The sequence below is a fragment of the Rhinoraja longicauda genome, chromosome 3 (genome assembly GCF_053455715.1).
Source record: "Rhinoraja longicauda isolate Sanriku21f chromosome 3, sRhiLon1.1, whole genome shotgun sequence".
In the NCBI taxonomy this organism is placed as follows: Eukaryota; Metazoa; Chordata; class Chondrichthyes; order Rajiformes; family Arhynchobatidae; genus Rhinoraja; species Rhinoraja longicauda.
Window position 1 is genome coordinate 17,880,734 of NC_135955.1, and position 20,706 is coordinate 17,901,439.

Sequence of the window (20,706 nt, forward strand, 5' to 3'; positions counted from 1 at the left end):
TTTTCTCCTCTCACTAGCTTTTCCTGTATCTACAGGTATGTTGCTTTGTATCCTTACACACCGCGGAAAGAAGATGAGCTTGAATTGCGAAAGGGTGAGGTATTTCTGGTGCTTGAGCGTTGTCAAGATGGATGGTTCAAGGGAACGTCAATGCACACGGGCAAAATCGGTGTTTTTCCTGGGAACTACATGGCTCCAGTAACAAGGTCAGTGAGTCCTGGTGAAATGAGGCATGGCCAGTCTGTACCATGTGAATGCTGTCTTGTATTGAATTGGTAATTCAAAGAAACGTATGCTGGAAATAAAACACCTGATCACGAGATGCTCAGCTTGTTGTAAAAGCTCCCCAGTTTGCTCGTGTACTTGGGAAAGGAAATCAACAATATTTACCCAGGATTACAGACTCCCTGTGATGTAGTTTACTTTAAACTGCTTACAGGTTGTACTGCTTTAACATGTGTTTCCATAATACATATTGGATATGACGCAAGTGATGAATTAGGGAACACTATTTGCATTATTCGGGCCAAATTGGTTATAATGCTATTCCGATTTGGGAACTGGAGAACCACTTAAACGTTACATTGGAAATTGACAAACAGAAAAAAAGCTGCCCATGATTTTGAACAGTATAGTGGACACATTGTCCCCTAGGAACACAACTGCTACTTAACTGTTGGAAGCCAGAGAGATTAACAAGCAATCACTTCTATTGACACTTGTGCAACAATACTCTGTTAAATAATGTAAGGTACAGCCTTTTGTACTATTAGCCTGCAGTAACAAAACTAAACTTACTGCTATTGAAAATACCTTTATGTTTTGAAAATCCCACAGGAAAAATAACTTGGTTATTGCGAGTCTTAAACTCTGGCCCCTAATCCCTGTCTCCCTTTGACACAATTGTCCTTATAACGTGATTTTTTTTCATGCAAGGTTTCATAACAATACAAATATCGCTTTGCAGCAAAACTGGCTGTAATTGTATTAAGAAAACATTTTTGCAGAAAATAACAAGATGTCACAGACAGCACATTCCTTGAGGCCCATATCCTGAAAATAACGAATAAAATAAAACATCAGTATTTCATTTAGCATGGCTCATGATAAATATGAACATACAGGTGTTTCTTAAAAGAATAAATCTGTTCTCATCCAAATGCAACTGTGTGATTTGTTACAGGAAGCCTATCTGACAGTTACAGGGCATATGTTCATCATCTCAATTGTGTAAAACCTAATTTGTGTTAACCGAATAACGTTAGTCTCTCTATTCTTGCCTTTGATTTTGTATGAGCATTCAAAATTAATTTTCTAAACTTAGTACTGAAGTCCAACTTTGGCTGGGGAATATGCAGGATACAGAGGGAAATGCAATACTAAGTTCCATAGCTATATTGGAGGCGCAAGGAACTGCAGATACTAGAATCTCAGGTGGTGTCGGAACTCAGCAGGTCAGGCAGCATCTCTGGAGGGAACGGACAGGCAATGTTTTTGGTTGGGACGTTCTTATGTCTGAAGAAGTGTTCTGATCCAAAATGTCGCCTATCCATATCCTCCACAGATGTTGTCTGACCTGGTGACTTACTCTAGCACTTTATGTTTTACACCACAGCAATATTGTTGGCAAAAATGTTTAATTGCAATGTGCTATTTTAATGCGAGCCTCTGCCATTAATAAGTTACCCACAAAATGAGGGGAAAACTGGGCAAACAGAAGTAAAATTATGTTGACTGTCTACAAACAAAGGGCTTTTAACGGATGTGTTGCTAGGCAGAATCAAGTTTTGAAGATGTATGCATTAAGCAGTTTTCAAAGATTTTAAGATTAAGATGTATAAAATGCTTGTTGGAGTCCAGGTCCATGGCTCCCTGAATCTGGCAACACAAGTAGATAGAGTCGTATGCTCACCTTCAGTGGTCGGAGAATTGTGCAGAAGAGCCAGGAAGTCATGAGGCATCTTGATAAAACTTTGGTTAAGCATTATTTGGACTCTGGTCGCCCCATTACAGGAATGATGTGGAAGCTTTTGAGAGGGTGCAGAAGAGGTCTACCACAATGCTATCTGGATTAGGGGGTATTATCTGCATGGAGGGGTTGAACAATCATGGATTGTTTCCTCTGGATTGTAGGAGGTTGAGGGGAGATCAGATAGAAGTATATATGAGTGGCATAGATAGGGTAGACAGTCAGAACCTTTTTTCCCAGGATGAAAATGTCAAAAAATAGAGGACATAATTTTGTGATGAGAGGAGCAAAGCTTAAAGGAGATGTGGTAGGCAAGTTTTTTACTCAGAGGGTGGTGGGTGCCTGGAACACACTACCAGGGCTGGAGGTAGAGGCAGACATGAAAGTGGTGTTTAAAAGGGTTTTATCTAGGACATGCTAGGAGTGGAGGGATGGAGTTGTGTAGACAGATGAGATTAGTTTATCCTGGCATTATGCTTTGTGGGCCGATGGGCCTGTTCCTGTGCTGTCCGGTGAAAAACATTCCATATGTACTATGTATTTTGGAATTTCAAACTTTTAATCATTATGAATCTTCCAAATTCCAATATGAATTCCAATATGAGCAAGATTTGTCAAGAGAAAAGAAAGCTTAGGGCTGACTCAATAGAGGGATTTCAAATTATGAAAATCTTTGAAAGAGTTTGAACCTAAATTGAAGGATGTGTTCAGTGGCGTAGGGAAGGAATTCTTAATTCCTTCAACCATACAGAGGATTATGAATTCTGCTCTAAGCAAATGTATGTCATTATAGAGTTGTGTCCTATTATCAGCTAATGTATTAATCTCACTAATTCAATATTAAAACTGAAAATGATTTGCAGAACACCTCCCGGAACAGGACAGTCAAAGTTGTCAGCGGTAGTAACCGCGCAGGTTGGGCGAGGTGTCACCACGGTTGTGCCTTTGCCGGCAGTAGTGTCTCAATCCAAAAGCCCTGGAAATGGCCTGGACTTCAGCAGACCCATCAGTCCGACGCCACCGCTCCCCACTGCAGTGATATCTGCGGCGCATATCCAGGCCACCAAGCCACAGGCCAAAGTTCTGATGCACATGACTGGTCAAATGACGGTGAACCAGGCTCGCAATGCAGTTCGAACAGGTGAGGCCAAATATGCATCGATTCCGTCATTTGTTAGGTTAAGTTTGTTAGGTTACATCGAGGAGTTGCCGGCCTGGATTTTAACATCGCGGAGCTGCGATCTCTCTGCCGGGGATCGACTGTGGAGAGCTCCAACCGCAGGACCTGTGGACTTTAACATGGTGAAGCCTGCTGGTAAGAAGAGGCCGACTCGGGAGTTCCATGCTGCGGAGAGAGTTTCAACCGCCCCGATGCAGGAGTTTCAATCATCCCGTCGCGAGGGCTTCGGACCGTCGGCTGTGGGGGGCTTTGATCGGGAGCCCCGACTGCGGATGGTTCAATAGCCCCGACAGCGGGAGGACAAAGAGGAAGATGATTGAACTTTATTACCTTCCATCGCAGCAAGGAATGTGGAATCCAGTGTGGTGGATGTTTATGTTAAATTTTCTTTTATATAGTTGTGTGTCTTGTTGATTTTCACTTAGTATGGCTGTATGGTAACTCAAATTTCACTGTACCTTAATTGGTAAATGTGACAATAAATTGATCTTGAAATCTTAAATGTTACCCAAACTGGTAATCCCATCGGACCAGAGCAGAAAAATGTCCATATCCCTCATTTTTTTTCCTCATTGAACTCTCTGAGGGGAGAGATTTAATAGATACCCGAGGGGAAACATTTTCAAGTTGTTTGAAACTTTTTGGGGTTAATTCAACTAGTTTGGGCTTTGACAACGGTGGTTATATGGAAAGAGCTATCAGAGGAGGTAGTTGAGGCAGGGATAAAGACAACATTTAAAAGGCATTTGGACAGGTACATAGACAGAATAAGATTTAGAGGGATATGGACCAAATGTGAGAAAGTGAGACAAGTGTAGATGGGGTATGTTGGGTGGCATGGGCAAGTTGGGCCGAAATCCCGTTTCCATGCCATATGACTCGACAATAGACAATAGGTGCAGGAGTAGGCCACTCGGCCCTTCGAGCCAGCACCGCCATTCACTGTGATCATGGCTGATCATCCACAATCAGTACCCCATTCCTGCCTTCTCCCCATATCCCTTGACTCCGCTATCTTTAATAGCTCTATCTAACTCTCTAACTCTATCTAACTCCTTTCCCTAAATTTTAATCCCTGTGGTCATGATCTCTTTTTAAGAGTAATCCTTTGTGGCAAGAATGGGTGGTTGGTTGATGATCAGCATGAACTCAATGGGCCAAAGGGTATGTTTTGTAAGCCATTTGCCAAACTTTATATTCATCACCCTTTCAAGAAAAACAACCAAAGCATAATTCACTGAAAAAAAAAGTAATAATATGTGCAGATTTTTATTATAATTAAATCAGCCATCTCAGCTCTCTGACCTTTCTGTAAGTAGACACTAGTGAAATGAGTAGTGTGCTACAGGGATCATAACTGGGCTTTGCTCCTTACAATTGACGTAAATGACTTGAATGATAACGCCAAAGGTTTGATTGCTAAATCTACTGTTGACCCAAAGATAGGCAGTATTTTGTAAATAGTTCAGCGAAGCTTTCTTAAACTAATGGAAGCACAAGGAACTGCAGATGCTGGAGTCTTGTGCAAAACACAAAGTGCTGGATGTACTCATCGGGTCAGCCAACATGTGTGGAGGGAATAGACAGACAACATTTCGGATCAGGACCCGGTATATTCCTTCAGCATCTGTGTTTTGCATCTGGACTGAGCAGGTGGAATGATGAGGAAGTTGGACAGGAGAGGCTTAACTTTGCTTGAGTTTAGAAAAATGAAGGGAGATTTGATTGACACAAGATCCTGACTGCTATTAATAGGATGGATGGTTTGAGGGCCTGAACTGCAGGGAGAGGTTGAGCAGGCTAGGACTTTGAAGTACAGGAGGTCGAGCGAGGGGTGTGATCTTATAGAGATGTATAAAATCATGAAGAGGAATAGAGAGGGTGAATGCACAGGGTCGTTTTCCCTCGGGGCAGGGAAATCAAGTACTGGAGGGATAGGTTTAAGGTGGGAGAGGAAAGAATTAATAGGAACCTGAGGGGCAACCTTTTCACAGAGAGGTGGATTTATGGAACAGATGGTAGTGGATACATGAATCGAGCTGCAAGAGGAGGTAGTTGAGGCAGGTACAATAACAACATTTAAAAGACATTTGGATTAGTACATGGATAGGAAAGGTTCAGAAGGGTATGGGTCAAACATGGGCAAATGGACAAACATGGCCTAACTTGGATGAGGCATCTTGGTTGGCATGGATGAGATAAGACAAGGGGCTGTTTCTATGCTCTGACAAGTTTCTTTTATGAGAGGTCAACTATTTAAAGCAAAATAAATAGTCTTTAATGAGTCACCATGAAAAGAAGGTTTAAATAGTTATCAGGCAGAAGTGGTGGATGCTTAAGTTGGAGAAAGGTCATTTGGAATGCAGAGTTGAGATCACGTTCAGATCAGTCGTGATTTTTTTGAATGATGGAGAAAACTCAGATGGTTGTGTGGGGCACTCTTTGCTCACATGTTCATGTATTTACCATCCTAGAGTCACATACAGCATGGAAACGGGCCCAAAGCCTATGACAACCAAGAAGCCCCATCTACATTAGTCCCATCTGCCTGTGTTTTGACCGTAATCTAAACCTTTCCTATTCATGTATCTGTCCAAATTACTTTTGGACATGGAAAGGATGTTTCCAGTAATGGGGGAGTCTAGAACCAGAGGGCACAGGCACAGAATAAAATAAAATAATGTATCTTTAGAAAGGAGATGAGGAGGTGTTACTTTAGCCAGACGGTGGTGAATTTGGAATTTATTGCCACAGAAGGCTGTGGAAGCCAAAGTATTTTTAAAGCAGAGATTAATAGGTTCTTGATTAGTAAGAGCGTTAAAGGTTATGGGGAGAAGGCAAGAGAATGGGGTTGAACGGGAAAAATAGATCAACCATAATTGAAAGGCCTAAGGCTGTTCCTTTGTCTTATGGTCTAAATGTCGTTATATTACCTGCCTCTACACACCGTTGTTCCGATAAAATGAATACTTTAATTTCATTTTCCATCTATTGCTTTATACTTCAGGAATGGCAATGAAAAGGTTAACATAATTCATCTTTATTCCCAATAGCCGTAGCCCAGGGCCAGGAGAGGCCGATGGCCGCAGTGACCCCCATGCAAACGCACAGCCCGGCCACCACCATCTCCACAACACCAGTTGCTCACCAGCAGACTGTCTCCCTGCAGCACCCGCAGCAGGGCCTGCAGACCATCCCTCCCTTCACCGTGGTCACCGCTCCCACCGCAGCCAGGATGGGCGTGGTGCTCACCTCCGCCGCCTCCGCCATCACTCCTCCCAACGTCAGTGCCACCACCCTAGAGGGAGAGCAGCCGAGCATCGCCACCTGCGTCATTCCAGCGGCTCCTGCCACCGCTCCCCCCACAGCCACCGCTCCCTGCAAATTTGAGAAGGAGAGCAGAGAAAAGGTGAGGCGATTGTCTTTGCTCCCTCTGGTAGGGAGTCATAGGGGACATTGTGCAAGAAAAGCCCAGATAGAGTGGGGTGGAGTGGACGTTTCCAGTGGTGGGAGAGTCTAGGACCAGAGGGCACAGAATAAAAGGACGTACCTTTAGAAAGGAGATGAGGGGGAATTTCTTTAGTCAGAGGGAGGGGAGTCTGTGAAATTCAGTGCCACAGACGGCTGTGGAGGCCAAGTCATTGGGTATTATTAAAGTGGAGATCGACAGATTCTTGATTAGTAAGGGTGTCAACGGACATGGGGAGATGGCAGGAGAATGGGGTTGAGATAAAAAAATAGATCAGCCATGATCGAATGGCGGAGCAGACTCGATGGGCCTGGGGTGTTTTTTGTTGGTACGTATTATTTGACACCAAGTCACCTATCATTGCAACCGAATTGTGTGACTGGGGTTTGCAGAGGGTTGTAATCCAACAGATAATAGCACCAGAAGCTGGTTTACCAAACAAAGACACAAAGTAACTTAACTGGTGAGACAGCATTTCTGGAGAACATGGGCAGGCAAAGTTTTTTGTCAGGACCCTTGATATAATGCCGTGAATGGGGGTGGTGTGGATTGGAGAAAGGTACGAGAGGTGAGGGCAGGACCATCTGCCCCTTCACCTGTATCCACCTGTCATTTGCCAACTTCTTTTCCAGCTTACTCCCCACTACTACAATCAGTTTGAAGAAGGGTCATGACTTGAAACGTCGTCTGTCCATGTTCTCCGGAGATGCTGCCTGACCCGCTGAGTAACTCCAGAACGTTTTTATTCACAAAATGCTGGAGTAACTCAGCGGGTCAGGCAACATCTCAGGAGAGAAGGAATGGGTGACGTTTCGGGTCGAGACCCTTCTTCAGACTGAGGGTCAGAAGGGCCTCGACCCGAAACGTCACCCATTCCTTCTCTCCTGAGATGCTGCCTGACCTGCTGAGTTACTCCAACATTTTGTGAATAAATACCTTCGATTTGTACCAGCATCTGCAGTTATTTTCTTACAACTCCAGAACGTTGTGTCTTTTTAGATAATAGCAGTATTGTAGCTGAGGTAGAGTGAGTGGTGCATGGTGTAGTGGTGAGTTAGTGGTGCATGGTGTAGTGGTGAGAGTGGTGCATGGTGTAGTGGTGAGTGAGTGGTGCATGGTGTAGTGGTGAGTGAGTGGTGCATGGTGTAGTGGTGAGTGAGTGGTGCATGGTGTAGTGGTGAGTGAGTGGTGCATGGTGTAGTGGTGAGTGAGTGGTGCATGGTGTAGTGGTGAGTGAGTGGTGCATGGTGTAGTGGTGAGTGAGTGGTGCATGGTGTAGTGGTGAGTGAGTGGTGCATGGTGTAGTGGTGAGTGAGTGGTGCATGGTGTAGTGGTGAGTGAGTGGTGCATGGTGTAGTGGTGAGTGAGTGGTGCATGGTGTAGTGGTGAGTGAGTGGTGCATGGTGTAGTGGTGGATCAGTAACAGTGATAAATTGGAGAGAACATTTTATGGATGTGCCATATTTCCCTTCAACACAGACCCCACCAGTCTTGGAGGCCCACACCATTCATTAACTCCAATATATAGTCGAATTTTGCAAATGGTTGAATGGCTGGACATTTGACATTACTAAATTTCCAGCAGCCTCCACAGTTCGGGAGGTTGCATGCACAGATGGACCACCTAAACCTTTGACCCCATGCATTAGGGTTAGAATTAGGTTATTGTTTCTCCCAGCTGAAAGAAATTGCCCACCCCCTGGTATCTGCACCTGTAGATTTGGGTGAATACAGGGCAATGTTCCTCGCCTTTCTGTTGTCTCCAAGACGAAGGTGGGTTAGGGGCTGAGACAGGCAAAAAATAGCTGGGATAAAGGACCGGAAGACTTCATGCACAACTTTTCACATTCCTGGTGTGTACTTATTACATATTAATGTAAAAGCAGTAATGTTCTAAATGCCAATTTCATCTGTGTAGGAAGGAACTGCAGATGCTGGTTTATACCAAAGATAAACACAAAATGCTGGACCAACTCAGTGGGTCAGGAAGCATCTCTCGAGAAAAAGGATGGGTGACATTTTGGGTTGGAGCCCTTCCTCAGACTGAAAGTAGAAGGGGGAGGAACTGGAGGTAGGAAAAGGTCAGGACAAATCAGGGCTGGCAATAGATGAGTAAGGAAAGGTGGAGCCCATAATGGCCCATTGTTGGCTGGGGAAGAGGTGAAAATGACGGGATTCATCTGTTGAAAATGTCCATTGCAAATGAAGGATGAAAACTGTTTGTTTGCTACCTTGCAGAAGGAAAAGAAAAGTTTCCTGAAACTCCTGTCTGGCGCATCTACGAAGCGAAAGTCTCGACCCTCGCCTCCGTCCTCGCCCACGTTAGAATCTGAACAGGCTGCTTCAGAGACATTGCTGCAGGGAGCAGTGGGGCCAGAAGTCTCTTCCTGCGTGAGCCACAGCAGAGCTGGGTCATGCCCGGTGGACACGGAAACTATCGGAGCAATGTTCGAAACTCTCCACCGCAAGACAGCTTCTTTGGATTCTGGCGTGCCCATTGCCCCTCCTCCAAGGCAGCCCTGTTCATCCATGGGTTCAGTTCAGCTGGAATCCAAGGCTATATCCTGTGAAAGGTAATGATTTAACCTTCTGAACAATCTTCTTCTGAAGTTGGCAGCTGAACACAAACAGCAGAGATTTGACTGACTCTTACATAAAATATTGGTCCAGAACAAAAAGTAGCTCTCCATCTGTCTCTCTCCCATTACCTTACTCTCCCTTTCTCTCTCCCTCACTCTCTGGTCCTCGCCCTCTCCCCTTTTCTCTCTCCATCTCCCTTTCTCTCCCTCTTTTTCTCTCCCTCCCTCTTTTTCTCTCTCTCTCTCCCTCCACCCCCCCCCCCCCCCCCATCCTCTTTCTCTCAGGTTTGTAGGTTAATTGGCTTCTGTAAATTGTCCCTAGTGTGTATGATAGAACCAATGTACATGTGATTGATGGTCAGCATGGAATTGTTGGGCCAAAGGGCTGTATCTCTAAACTAAAACTATATTAAATTAAACAAACTAATCTCATCTGTCTGCACATGATCCATACCCCTCTATTCCCTGCATATCCATGTGCCTATCTAAAAGACTCTTAAAAACCTCTATCGTAATCTGCTCCAACACCACCCCTGGTAGCATGTTCCAGACACCCACCACTCTTGCGTAATAAAATATGTTGCACATCTCCTTTAAACTTTTGCCCTTATCAGTTAAGACTCTAGACTGACATATCCACCCGAGAAAAAAGGTTATGACTGTCTATCCTATCTCTGCTTGTCATAATTTTATACACTTTTGTACGTTGGTGTAATAGTATGGGGAAAAAGCATTTGCTCTTTCACACCTGTGGCAATTTTTGTAAAGCTTAGTTGCATATTTGAGTACTTTTACCATAAAGCAGATTGAACGTTTTCTTTTGAAAGGAAATTAAATAAATATGCTCTGTGGTTTGGGAAATGCTTCCAGCAGGGTTTCCAGTTCAGCTTTGGATCTGAACCAGCTCTCTGCACGCATATAATCTCCCAGCACCTCCCTGGGCATTATGCTTAGATTTATGTCTTCTGGTTGCCTTAGTCAGTTTAGTTTAGTTTAGAAATACAGTGTGGAAGCAGGTCCTTTGACTCATGTCATAAGGAATAGGAGTAGAATTAGGCCATTCGGCCCATCGTCTGCTCTGCCATTCAATCATGGCTGATCTATCTCTCCCTCCTAACCCCATTCTCCTACCATCTCCCCATAACCTCTGACACCTGTACTAATCAAGAATCTATCTGTCTCTGCCTTAAAAATATCCACTGACATGGCCTCCACAGCCTTCTGTGGCAAAGAATTCCACAGATTTACCACCCTCTGACTAAAGAGGATTCAGCGAGTCCGCGCTGACCATTGATCACCCATGCACTAGCTCTATCCTACACACGAGAGACAATTTACAGAAGCCAATTAACCTACAAACCTGCACATCTTTGCATTGTGGAAGGAAACCGGAGGACCCGGAGGAAACCCACGTGGTCATGGGGAGAACTTGTAAACTACGTACAGACAGCACCTGTAGTCAGGATTGAATGCAGGTCTCTGCCACTATAAGGCAGCAACTCTACCACTGTGTTGCCTGAAATATTTTTTCAAAAATTTGAGCCAAACAATATACTCATTGTTTTAATAGCAGTGGAAATCCATCGGCAGAGCAGCAAGCGTATTTAGGTGTCCATGGTAGTGCAGAGATCCATAAACCGATGCCGAATGAAATTTTGTGGTTCATATCTGGAAAAACCGGAATAGAAAGGAACGATGCTTCCTGTGTGGTAAGGAATCTTTGCCACTTGGAACACAGCATTCAGTTCTGCTCAGTTAAGATATATTGACCTTGGAGCGGGTACAGTTAAAATTATCAGAATAATAGTGGAGCTTACATTCCCAGAACAGGCAGTATAAATTTGGCCACTCTTCTCCTGAATGCGAAAGGCTTGTCGAGTGATCTAATCGAGAGAGCTAATATGTTGAAAAGATTTAATAGTTTATATTGACAAACTATTTCCTCTAGACATGGAATCCAGGGCAAGAGTATTTTTGACTGGGGCCACTTTGGAGCAAAATCAAGAAGCATTTAAATGTTGAAATCCAATTGTAATGTTAAGCGACCTGCCTTAATTGCTGACCACCTGAAATTATAAGAAATTGCAGATGCTGGAAACTTGTGCAAAAAACAAACTGCTGGAGAAACTCAGTGGGTCAGGCATCATCTGTGGTGGAATGGACAGAAGACATTTTGGATTGGGAAGCTTCTTTAGACTGGCATTTCACTTGGGACCCTTCTTCAGATTCTTTCAGATCAGAACCCTTGTTGAAGGGACTGAAGAAGGGTCCTGACACAAACCTTGTATTTTCATTCCCTCCATAGATGCTGGAAACAAAGAACCTAAAGACGTGTGGGTTTGCAAGTTAATTGTCTGTAAAGTTGCCTCTGCTGTGGGGATAAAAGAGGAGTGAACAGATGGCCGATGGCCGGCATGGACTCAGTGGTCCAAAAGGCTTGTTTCCATGCTTTATCTCTGAACTAAACTAATTCTCTCTCTCTCTCTCTCTCTCCCTCTCCCTCTCCCCCTCCCTCTCCTTCCTCCTCGCCTTCCCCCTCCCTCCCTCTCTCCTTCTCCCCCTCCCTCTCCCTCTCCTTCTCTCTCTCCGGCATTAATTTGTGAACTACATGGCTTCAACACTTTATCGTCATGGCGTCCCTGGCCGTATCTCAGAGATATTCTCTTTATCCTAGCTATCCTCTTCACCCTTCCTAACTAGAAACTAACTTGTTCCCTCCTTGGAGACACAAGGAATGGCAGATGCTGGAATCTTGTGCAAAATGCAAAGTGCTGGAGCAACTCAGTAGATAGGCACCATCCTTGGAGGGAATGGATAGGTGACATTTTGGAACATTAACTGTTTCTCTCTCCGCAGATACTGTCTGGCCAACTGAGCAGTATAACACCAGTGTGTATGACCACATAATGTTCTTCGGTATTTGTTGACTGGATCCATCACAGGAAAGAACTTAGATACAAGGAACTGCAGATGCTGGTTTATAAATAGCATCTTGCTGGAGAACATGATAGGTGACGTTTCGGCTCTGAAGAAGGGTCCCGGTTGGAAACATCGCTGATCCATGTTCTCCAGAGATGGTGCCTGATCTGCTGAATTACTCCAGCACTTTGTTTTTTTGTACAGGAAAGAATTTACTGCTACAGTGCCCTCCATAATGTTTGGGACAAAGACCCATCATTTATTTATTTGCCTCCGTACTCCACAATTTGAGATTTGTAATAGAAAAAAATCACATGTGGTTAAAGTACACAATGTCAGATTATAATAAAGGTCATTTTTATACATTTTGGTTTCACCATGTAGAAATTACAGCAGTATTTATACATAGTCCCCCCATTTCAGGGCACCATAATGTTTGGGACACAACAATATCTTGTAAATGAAAGTAGTCATGGTTAGTATTTTGTTGCATATCCTTTGCATGCAATGACTGCTTGAAGTCTGCGATTCGGACATCACCAGTTGCTGGGTGTCTTCTCTGGTGATGCCAGGCCTGTATTGCAGCCATCTTAAGCTTAAACTTGTTTTGGGGGCTAGTCCCCTTCAGTTTTCTTTTTAGTATATAAAAGGCATGCTCAATTGAGTTCTCAGGTGATTGACTTGGCCACTCAAGAATTGAGCATTTTTTAGCTTTGAAAAACTCCTTTGTTGCTTTAGCAGTATGTTTGGGATCATTGTCTTGCTGTGGAATGAACCGCCGGCCAATGAGTTTTGAGGCATTTGTTTGAACTTGAGCAGGTAGGATGTGTCTATACACCTCAGAATTCATTATGCTAGTACCATGAGCAGTTGTATCATCAATGATGATAAGTAAGCCAGTACCTTCAGCAGCCATACATGCCCAGGCCATAACACCCCCACCATCGTGTTTCACAGATGAGGTGGTATGCTTTGGATCTTGGGCAGTTCCTTCTCTCCTCCATACTTTGCTCTTGCCATCACTCTGATATAAGTTAATCTTTGTCTCATCTGTCCACAAGACCTTTTTCCAGAACTGTGGTTACTCTTTTAAGTACTTATTGGCAAACTGTAACCTGGCCACCCTATTTTTGTGGCTAATCAGTGGTTTGCATCTTGCAGTGTACCCTCTGTATTTCTGTTCATGAAGTCTTCTGCAGACAGTGGTCATTGAAAGTCCACTGAAGAGTGTTTCTGATCTGTCGGACAGGTGTTTGGGGATTTTTCTTTATTGTTGACAGAATTCTTCTGTCATCAGCTGTGGAGGTCATCCTTGCCCTGCCAGTCCCTTTGCGATTAGTGAGCTCACCAATGCTGTTTTTCTTCTGAATGATGTTCCAAACAGTTGACTTTGGTAAGCCTAAGGTTTGGCTGATGTCTCTAACAGTTTTATTCTTGTTTCTCAGTCTCATAATGGCTTCTTTGTCTTTTATTGGCCCAACTTTGGTCCTCGTGTTGATAAGCAGCAATAAATGTTTCCAAAGGCGATGGAAAGACTGGAGGAAAGACTAGATGCTGAGAGCTCTCTTATACCTGCATTAAGGACGCAATTAAACACACCTGAGCAATTACAAATACCTGTAAAGCCATTTGTTCCAAACATTATATACCCTGAAATGGGGGGACACTGCTGTAATTTCTACATGGTGAAACCAAAATGTATAAAAATGGCCTTTATTAAAATCTGACAATGTGCACTTTATCCACATGTGATTTTTTCTATTACAAATCTCCCCCTGCCCAGTCATTTATTTCCTCTTTTCCCATTTCCTTTTGATTATTCTGTAGAACCCACTTCTGTTTAATTTATTGTCACGTGTACCGAGGTACAGTGAAAAGCTTTTTATTGCGTGCTATTCATACACGACACGGAAAGACGATACACAATTACAATCAAGCCATCCACAGTGTACAGATACAGGATAATGGGAACAGTAGAGGTTTAAAAGAGTGGAGGGATTGCAATGTTTAATTGGAGATGCGCTTTTGGGACCAATATGCAGTCAACTGGGTTTGATGCTATCTTGGTAGGAGAATGCAATTCCAGATCATAAAGCTTACACCCCAGTGGTATGAACATTGACTTCTGTAACTTTAAATAGCCCTTGCTTTCCCTCTCCATCCTCTCCCTGTTTCCAGTTCTCCCACCAGTCTTACTGTCTCCGACTACATTCTATCTCTGTCCCGCCCACTCCCCTGACATCAGTCTGAAGAAGGGTCATGACCCGAAACGTCACCCATTCCTTCTCTCCAGAGATGCTGCCTGTCCCGCTGAGTTACTCCAGCATTTTGTGTCTTTCTTCCAGATCATAAAGGTTTGCTGTTTTAAGCACTGTCACTTTTGGCCACCAGGTTAAACATGTCTGCCAAGTCTTCCACAGGAAACACCTTCTTCTTATTTACCTCCACTGCTCCCTTCCGGGCTGCGCGGTGGTGCAGTGGTAGTGTTGCTGCTTTACAGGGCCAGAGACCTGGGGAAATCAGACAATATAATCAAAGACTTGTCCCACCCTAGTCATTCCTTTCTTCTCCCTGCTACCTTCCTGCAAAAGGTATAGACGCTTGAACGCATGCACCACCAGACTCAGGAACAGTTTCTTCCCCTCTGTTATCAGGCTTCTGAACAGTCTTTCCATAAGCTAGGATACCGTCCAAATCGCCTCTACCCCCTAGTGGTCATTGATGTGTCTCTGGAATTGATGCGCTACAATGCTAAGAACTATATTCTGCACTCTGTATTTTCCGTTTTGCTCTATCTATTGTACTTGAGTGTGACTTCATGGCATTAGTGTACAGTGTTATCTGATCTGTTTGGATAGCATGCAAAACAAAGCTTTTCATTCCACCTTGGTACGTGTGTCAATAATAAACCTAAGCCCATGTAATTGAAGAAGCATTCTTTCCGCTTTCATCTCATAACAGCCTTCTCCAAGTTATGGTTTGAGTGCAACCTTATGATTAGGGGAGGGGGGTCTATATAGTTTATTTTAGTTTGGAGATACAGCGTGAAAACAGCCCCCTCATCCCACCAAGTCCACACTGACAAATGATCACCTGTACATTAGTTCTATCCTACGGACTAGGAACAATTTACATAAGCCAATTACCTGCTGCAAACCTGCACGTATTTGGAGTCATAATGTCAGAGAGTGATACAGTGTGGAAACAGGCCCTTTGGCCCAACTTGCCCACACCGGCCAACATGTCCCAGCTACACTAGTCCCACCTGCCTGCGTTTGGTCCATATCCCTCCAAACTTTTCCTATCCATGTACCCGTCTAACTGTTTCTTAAACGTCGGAATAGTCCAAGCCTCAACTACCTCCTCTGGCAGCTTATTCCATACACCCACCATCCTTTGTGTGAAAAAGTTACCCCTCAGATTCCTATTAAATCTTTTCCCCTTCACCTTGATCCTATATCCTCTGGTCCTCGATTCCCCCATTCTGGGAAAGAGATTCTGTGCATCTACCCGATTTATTCCTCTCATGATTTTACACACTGGGAGTGTGGGAGGAAACCGGAGCACCCAGAGAAAACCCACGTGGTCGCAGAGGGAACATACAGACAGCACTCGGATCGAACCCGGATCTCTGGCACTGTGAGGCAGCAGCTCCACCACTGTGCCACGGTGCTGACCTGAAATTTGTTTCTAAAACAACGACCCAAAAAATATACTAATTGTTTTAACAATTTCGGAAATCTGTCAGCAGAGCAGCGAGAGTACTTAGGTGTTTGTGCTAGTGCAGAGGTGCATGAATCAGGTGCTGAATTACATTTTGTGGTTAATATCAAGGAGAAGCTGAATAAAAAGGGGAGGTGCTTCCTGTGACCTGTACTCAGGATCGAACCCGGTTCTCTCCTAATGTAAGGCAGCAACTACCAATGTCCACTGTGCCGCACTGTCTGATTGGTTTGTGAAAGAGATCCAAGATGGAGCCCAAGCCGAGTGACTTTGTGTGCTCATCACAGAAGTGGATCTGCAATCGCAAATTACAAACGCCCCTCTCTTTTAAATTTCTACTCCGACAGCAATTTCTTACTTTACCATGCTCTTAATCTCCTCTCAGATAAAGGGAATAATGATTATTACCGTTATCATATATCTGTGCACTGTGGATGGTTCGACTGTAATCATGTACTGTCTTTCTGCTGATTGGTTAGCACGCAACAAAAGCATGTTACTATACCTCGGTACACGTGACAATAAGCTAAACTAAACTAATGCTGTGCGCTTGTTTTTCACCAGGTACAGAGTGGTCGTGTCCTACCCTCCACAGAGCGAGGCTGAGCTGGAGCTGAAGGACGGCGACATTGTATTCGTGCACAAGAAGCGCGAGGACGGTTGGTTCAAAGGCACCCTGCAGCGGAACGGGAAAACCGGCCTCTTCCCCGGCAGCTTTGTGGAGAGCATCTGAGCCCGCTTAACAAAGCGCTCGCATGGCACCAACACCTACGACTTTAGTAGAGCACACTCGCCAGTGCAAAACACCAACCATCTCACAAAATATTCCACGTCGGCAGCAGTAGTGCTTAATAACTGCAGAAAGCACCGGCTGTTTGGACATTTTACCTTTGAGTTTCCAGGCGTACAAGAGCAGTGGTGACTGTGCGTGCCAGGAGTCATTCACTGGAGAGCAGTTCGTGAGCTTCATTACACTCCAGTCCTTAAAAGACACAAAGTGCTAGAGTAACTCAGCGGGTCAGTCAGACAGCATCTCTGGAGAACGTGGATAGGCGACTTTTCGGATCGTGACCGATGAGCTACTCCAGCACTTTGTCCTTTTTTTGTAAACTAGCAGCTGCAGTTCTTTGTGCCTCCAGTCCAGTCTATGCCTGTCAATGCCACAGACTCTGTCATCTACTGTTTCTTCATAGAATCAAGGCAGCCACCCTACACCCTGCCACTCGGATTAAATTCAACTGTTTACAACAAAGCTGTAATTAAGACAAAACTTTGTAACTTATTGGATTAGATTTTTTTTTATAGTCTTTTGATCATCATGTAAAGTGAAAGTTCTATTATGTCAAGTGTTGAGAGTCGTGATAATTTATAAGTGTTTTTTTCTGAGAGGGGGAGCTGGATTTTCTCCTCGTGGTTCAGTTTGGTGTAGTACCTCTTCTGCACAAAACACTCCCATTTTATCTACGTTGCTGATTTGAGTAACTCTACAAAGAGCGTAATCAAGGGTTTGGGCAAAGTTGTGTAGGTGGGACACAGTGTCAGCTTGTCGTGCAAGTTTGTTACCTGGATCATTGTTCAGATGGCACCATGACGTTAGGGAAACCGCAAGCGGGAATCCGAGTCGATGGTGTAAGACTAGACTTTTAAAAAAATGAAAGAGAGGAATCCCCCGCTCTGCAAAATCCTTAAATCCTCAACAGTGCAAAGCATGCTGATAGTGACCAAAGCCACTCCGATTTGTGGCTCGCTCGAGAAAAATAGATGGAATAGAAAGTTGCAGTCGCCAAAACGCTATGAAAGTGTTGGGCAGCCTGGTTAGATTGCACATTGGGCTTAGACGTGTTAAATCCATTATTCACGCCCCTTCCCATGACAATGTGCATGTTGCGAATATTCAACATGCCTATAATTGACTGTTGGAGGTTCAACTCAGAAGGTTTGCAGTTGGGAATCTCAGTTCCTCTTTGGTTGATTTTTAAAATAATATCTCTGATTAGAATCTTTACGTAATCTTGGGGCCAACATCCATCTCCAAATCTATCTAGTTTTGGATTTAAGTCGCACCTTGCATCTTTTACCTCACCAACCTTAAGCCTGCAGAGTAGCACTGGGGAGGGCAGCAAGGACTTGTCAAGAGTTTTATTGTCATCTGTCCCAAAATGGAACAGTGACATTCTAGTATCATGGTAGTACTCTTTCCCTTGTGTTGAGGCCAAGTTTAAGGCAAGTAGGACCTTTATTGAAGCCTCCACCAGGCTCCATTAGACACGCTGCACCCTTATTTGCGTGGAGCCAACCATGCTTTTAAATCTTTTAGGCCTGCACAGTAAAAACAAACTGTGCACTTGAATGACTTGAGATGAGTAATTGTTGCATATCTAACTGGATTATTCTATTTAAATGTCTGATATCATCTGAATTAGAGGGCTGATTGTCAGTATTTCCTATAGCAGATTGAAACCAATGTCGATGAATCTGGCGTTGGAACCAATAGTCTACAAAAATTATATGGGAGCAGTTAATGCAAACCCAGAACCCAGAATGTAGGATTTTTCAAAACTACAACATAAGCTAATGGCTTTGTCTTGACATGTCTATCTCATCAATAAAGCACAGCCACTTAGTATCTACTGTTGATGCACTTTCCATTACCTAACTCCCGTGTCCTCTGATAATGCTGTCTGTGTGAGTGATCTTTTTACAAGTATACACAAGCCAGTGTTGCATGCCAGGTGAATACTTTAGTTGCATATGGCCAAGTCATGGATTTTTTCGTTTTGGAGATACAGCATGGAAACAGGCCCTTGAACCTACCAAGTCTGTGCCGGCTGGCGATCATCCCATACATTAGAACTATCGTACACACTCTGTCTCCCATGCACTTCCATGTGCCTATCTCAGCACTTCTTAAACGCCACTATTGTATCTGCCTCCACCATCACCCCTGGCAATGCGTTCCAGGCCCCACCATTGTGTAACAAAACCTTGCCCCGCACGTTTCCATTAAAGTTACCCTCTCTCACCTTGTAGCTATGCTCTCAAGTGTTGGACATTTTCACCCTGGGATAAAGGTTCTGATGGTCTACCCTATCTATGTCTCATAATTTTACATACTTCTGACGTTCCAGAGAAAACAATCCAAGTGTATGCAACCACTCCTTGTTGCTGAAACCCTCTAATTCAGGCAGCATTCTGGTAAAAATCCTGTCATTGAAAGGTAGTCAAGACTGTCAAGAAATTGCAGAGAATTGTGAGCGCAGCCCAGACTATCACACAAACCAACCTCCTTTCCATTGACTTCATCTACACCCCACTGCCTCGGCAAGGCCAGCAGCATAATCGAGGACCAGTCTCACCCTTGTCACTCCCTCTTCTCCCCCCTATCATCAGGCAAAAGGGACAGAAGTGTGAAAACGCACACCTGCAGATTCAGGGACAGTTTCTTCCCAGCTGTTATCAGGCAACTGAACCATCCTATCACGAACTAGGGAGCAGTCCTGACCTATCATCTACCTCATTGGAGACCTTCGGACTATCTTTAATCGGACTTTATTGGGCTTTATCTGGTACTAAATGCTATTCCCTTTATCCTGTATCTGTACACTGGATGGCTCAATTATAATCATGTATTGTCTTTCCCCTGACTGGTTAGCATGCTCCAAAATAGCTTTTCACTATACCTCAACAAAAAGCTTTTCACCAGTACTTGGTACACATGACAAAAAAACAAACTAAACTAATGAAAATTACCTATGTGAACAAAGCAGAGGATGGTGAGAGCTTCAATGGCTGGTGGTATTTGTTACGTGCAGGGAGCTGAACTTTTTTCACCAATGTATGTGATGAGACCTTTGGCTTGTGGGGAGTCTTTGAACCTCGTATCTGTAGATCCTGCAGTACGTGACCAGGAGCAAATCAATCTCCATGTGGTTTCCCACACCCATTACGTCAAATCTTTATTACCATTGGATTTATAACTTTACACAACTACCCACTGGAATGCAACTATCATGCTTCAAGAAAAGGCTTTCAAGCATAATATATATAGATGTATAGGAAGGAAAAGCAAATGCTGGTTTATACCAAAGAAAGACACAAAATACTGGAGTAACTCAGTAACTCAGGCAGCATCTCTGGAGAAAAAGAATAGGTGGTTTCGGGTCAGAACCCTTCTTCAGGAGAACCCTTCTGGAGAAGGGTTCCGACCATAACGTCACCTTTCCTTTTCTCCAGAGATGCTGCCTGACCCGCTGAGTTACTCCGGAATTTTGTGTCTGTCTATGTGTAGATGTACCTAATCGATACTATATGGTATTTTGTTTTTATCGTGTCTGGTACTTAAGACGACTTAGCACAATGCATTAAATCCAGAGTAAAACACCAAGTATTGGAGGAACTTAGTTGATCATGTAACATATGAGGAGAGAATGGGGAGACAACGTTTCAATCAGTCTGAAAAAGGTTCCCGACCCAAAACGTCACCTCCCCTTTCCTTCCTCAGCCACTGAGTTCCTCCAGCAGTTTGTGTTCTCAAGATTCCAGCCTCTGTAGTTCCTTGTATCACCATAGAAACTGGGTAATTCCATCAGTCCCACTGCCAAACAGGTACAGGAAGACTATGAAAACTTCACCAGTGTTTTTTTTAGTAGAACCCAATTCTTTTTGCTCCAATGTTGATGTGTTCCTCTGGTGTTTGTGTGTGTGTGTGCCTGCCTGCCTGCTACCCAGTGTTTCGAAGACGTGATTGAAAGCATGGCATCTAATGATTTCATGTCTTCTATCACACTGTTCCTCTCAATCCAGTTTTTCCTTTGGCAAGCAGGAAGTTTCATTGATCATCCATTTTTAATGCTGCCAACATCACATC

The 20,706-nt window shown here is 43.9% G+C and overlaps 1 protein-coding gene across 1 annotated transcript in view; it reads left to right on the forward strand.

Annotated features, from left to right (window-relative positions):
- The window catches only part of sh3rf1 (SH3 domain containing ring finger 1), a 159,166-nt gene extending 140,646 nt beyond the window's left edge, over positions 1 to 18,520 (forward strand). Inside the window, exons 8-12 of the mRNA XM_078394858.1 lie at positions 36 to 206; positions 2,833 to 3,110; positions 6,203 to 6,558; positions 8,857 to 9,191; positions 16,404 to 18,520. Coding sequence (XP_078250984.1) covers positions 36 to 206; positions 2,833 to 3,110; positions 6,203 to 6,558; positions 8,857 to 9,191; positions 16,404 to 16,572 — 1,309 coding nt within the window. The 3' untranslated portion in view covers positions 16,573 to 18,520. The remainder of the gene's footprint in view (positions 1 to 35; positions 207 to 2,832; positions 3,111 to 6,202; positions 6,559 to 8,856; positions 9,192 to 16,403) is intronic.
- Positions 18,521 to 20,706: the final 2,186 nt, after the last annotated feature.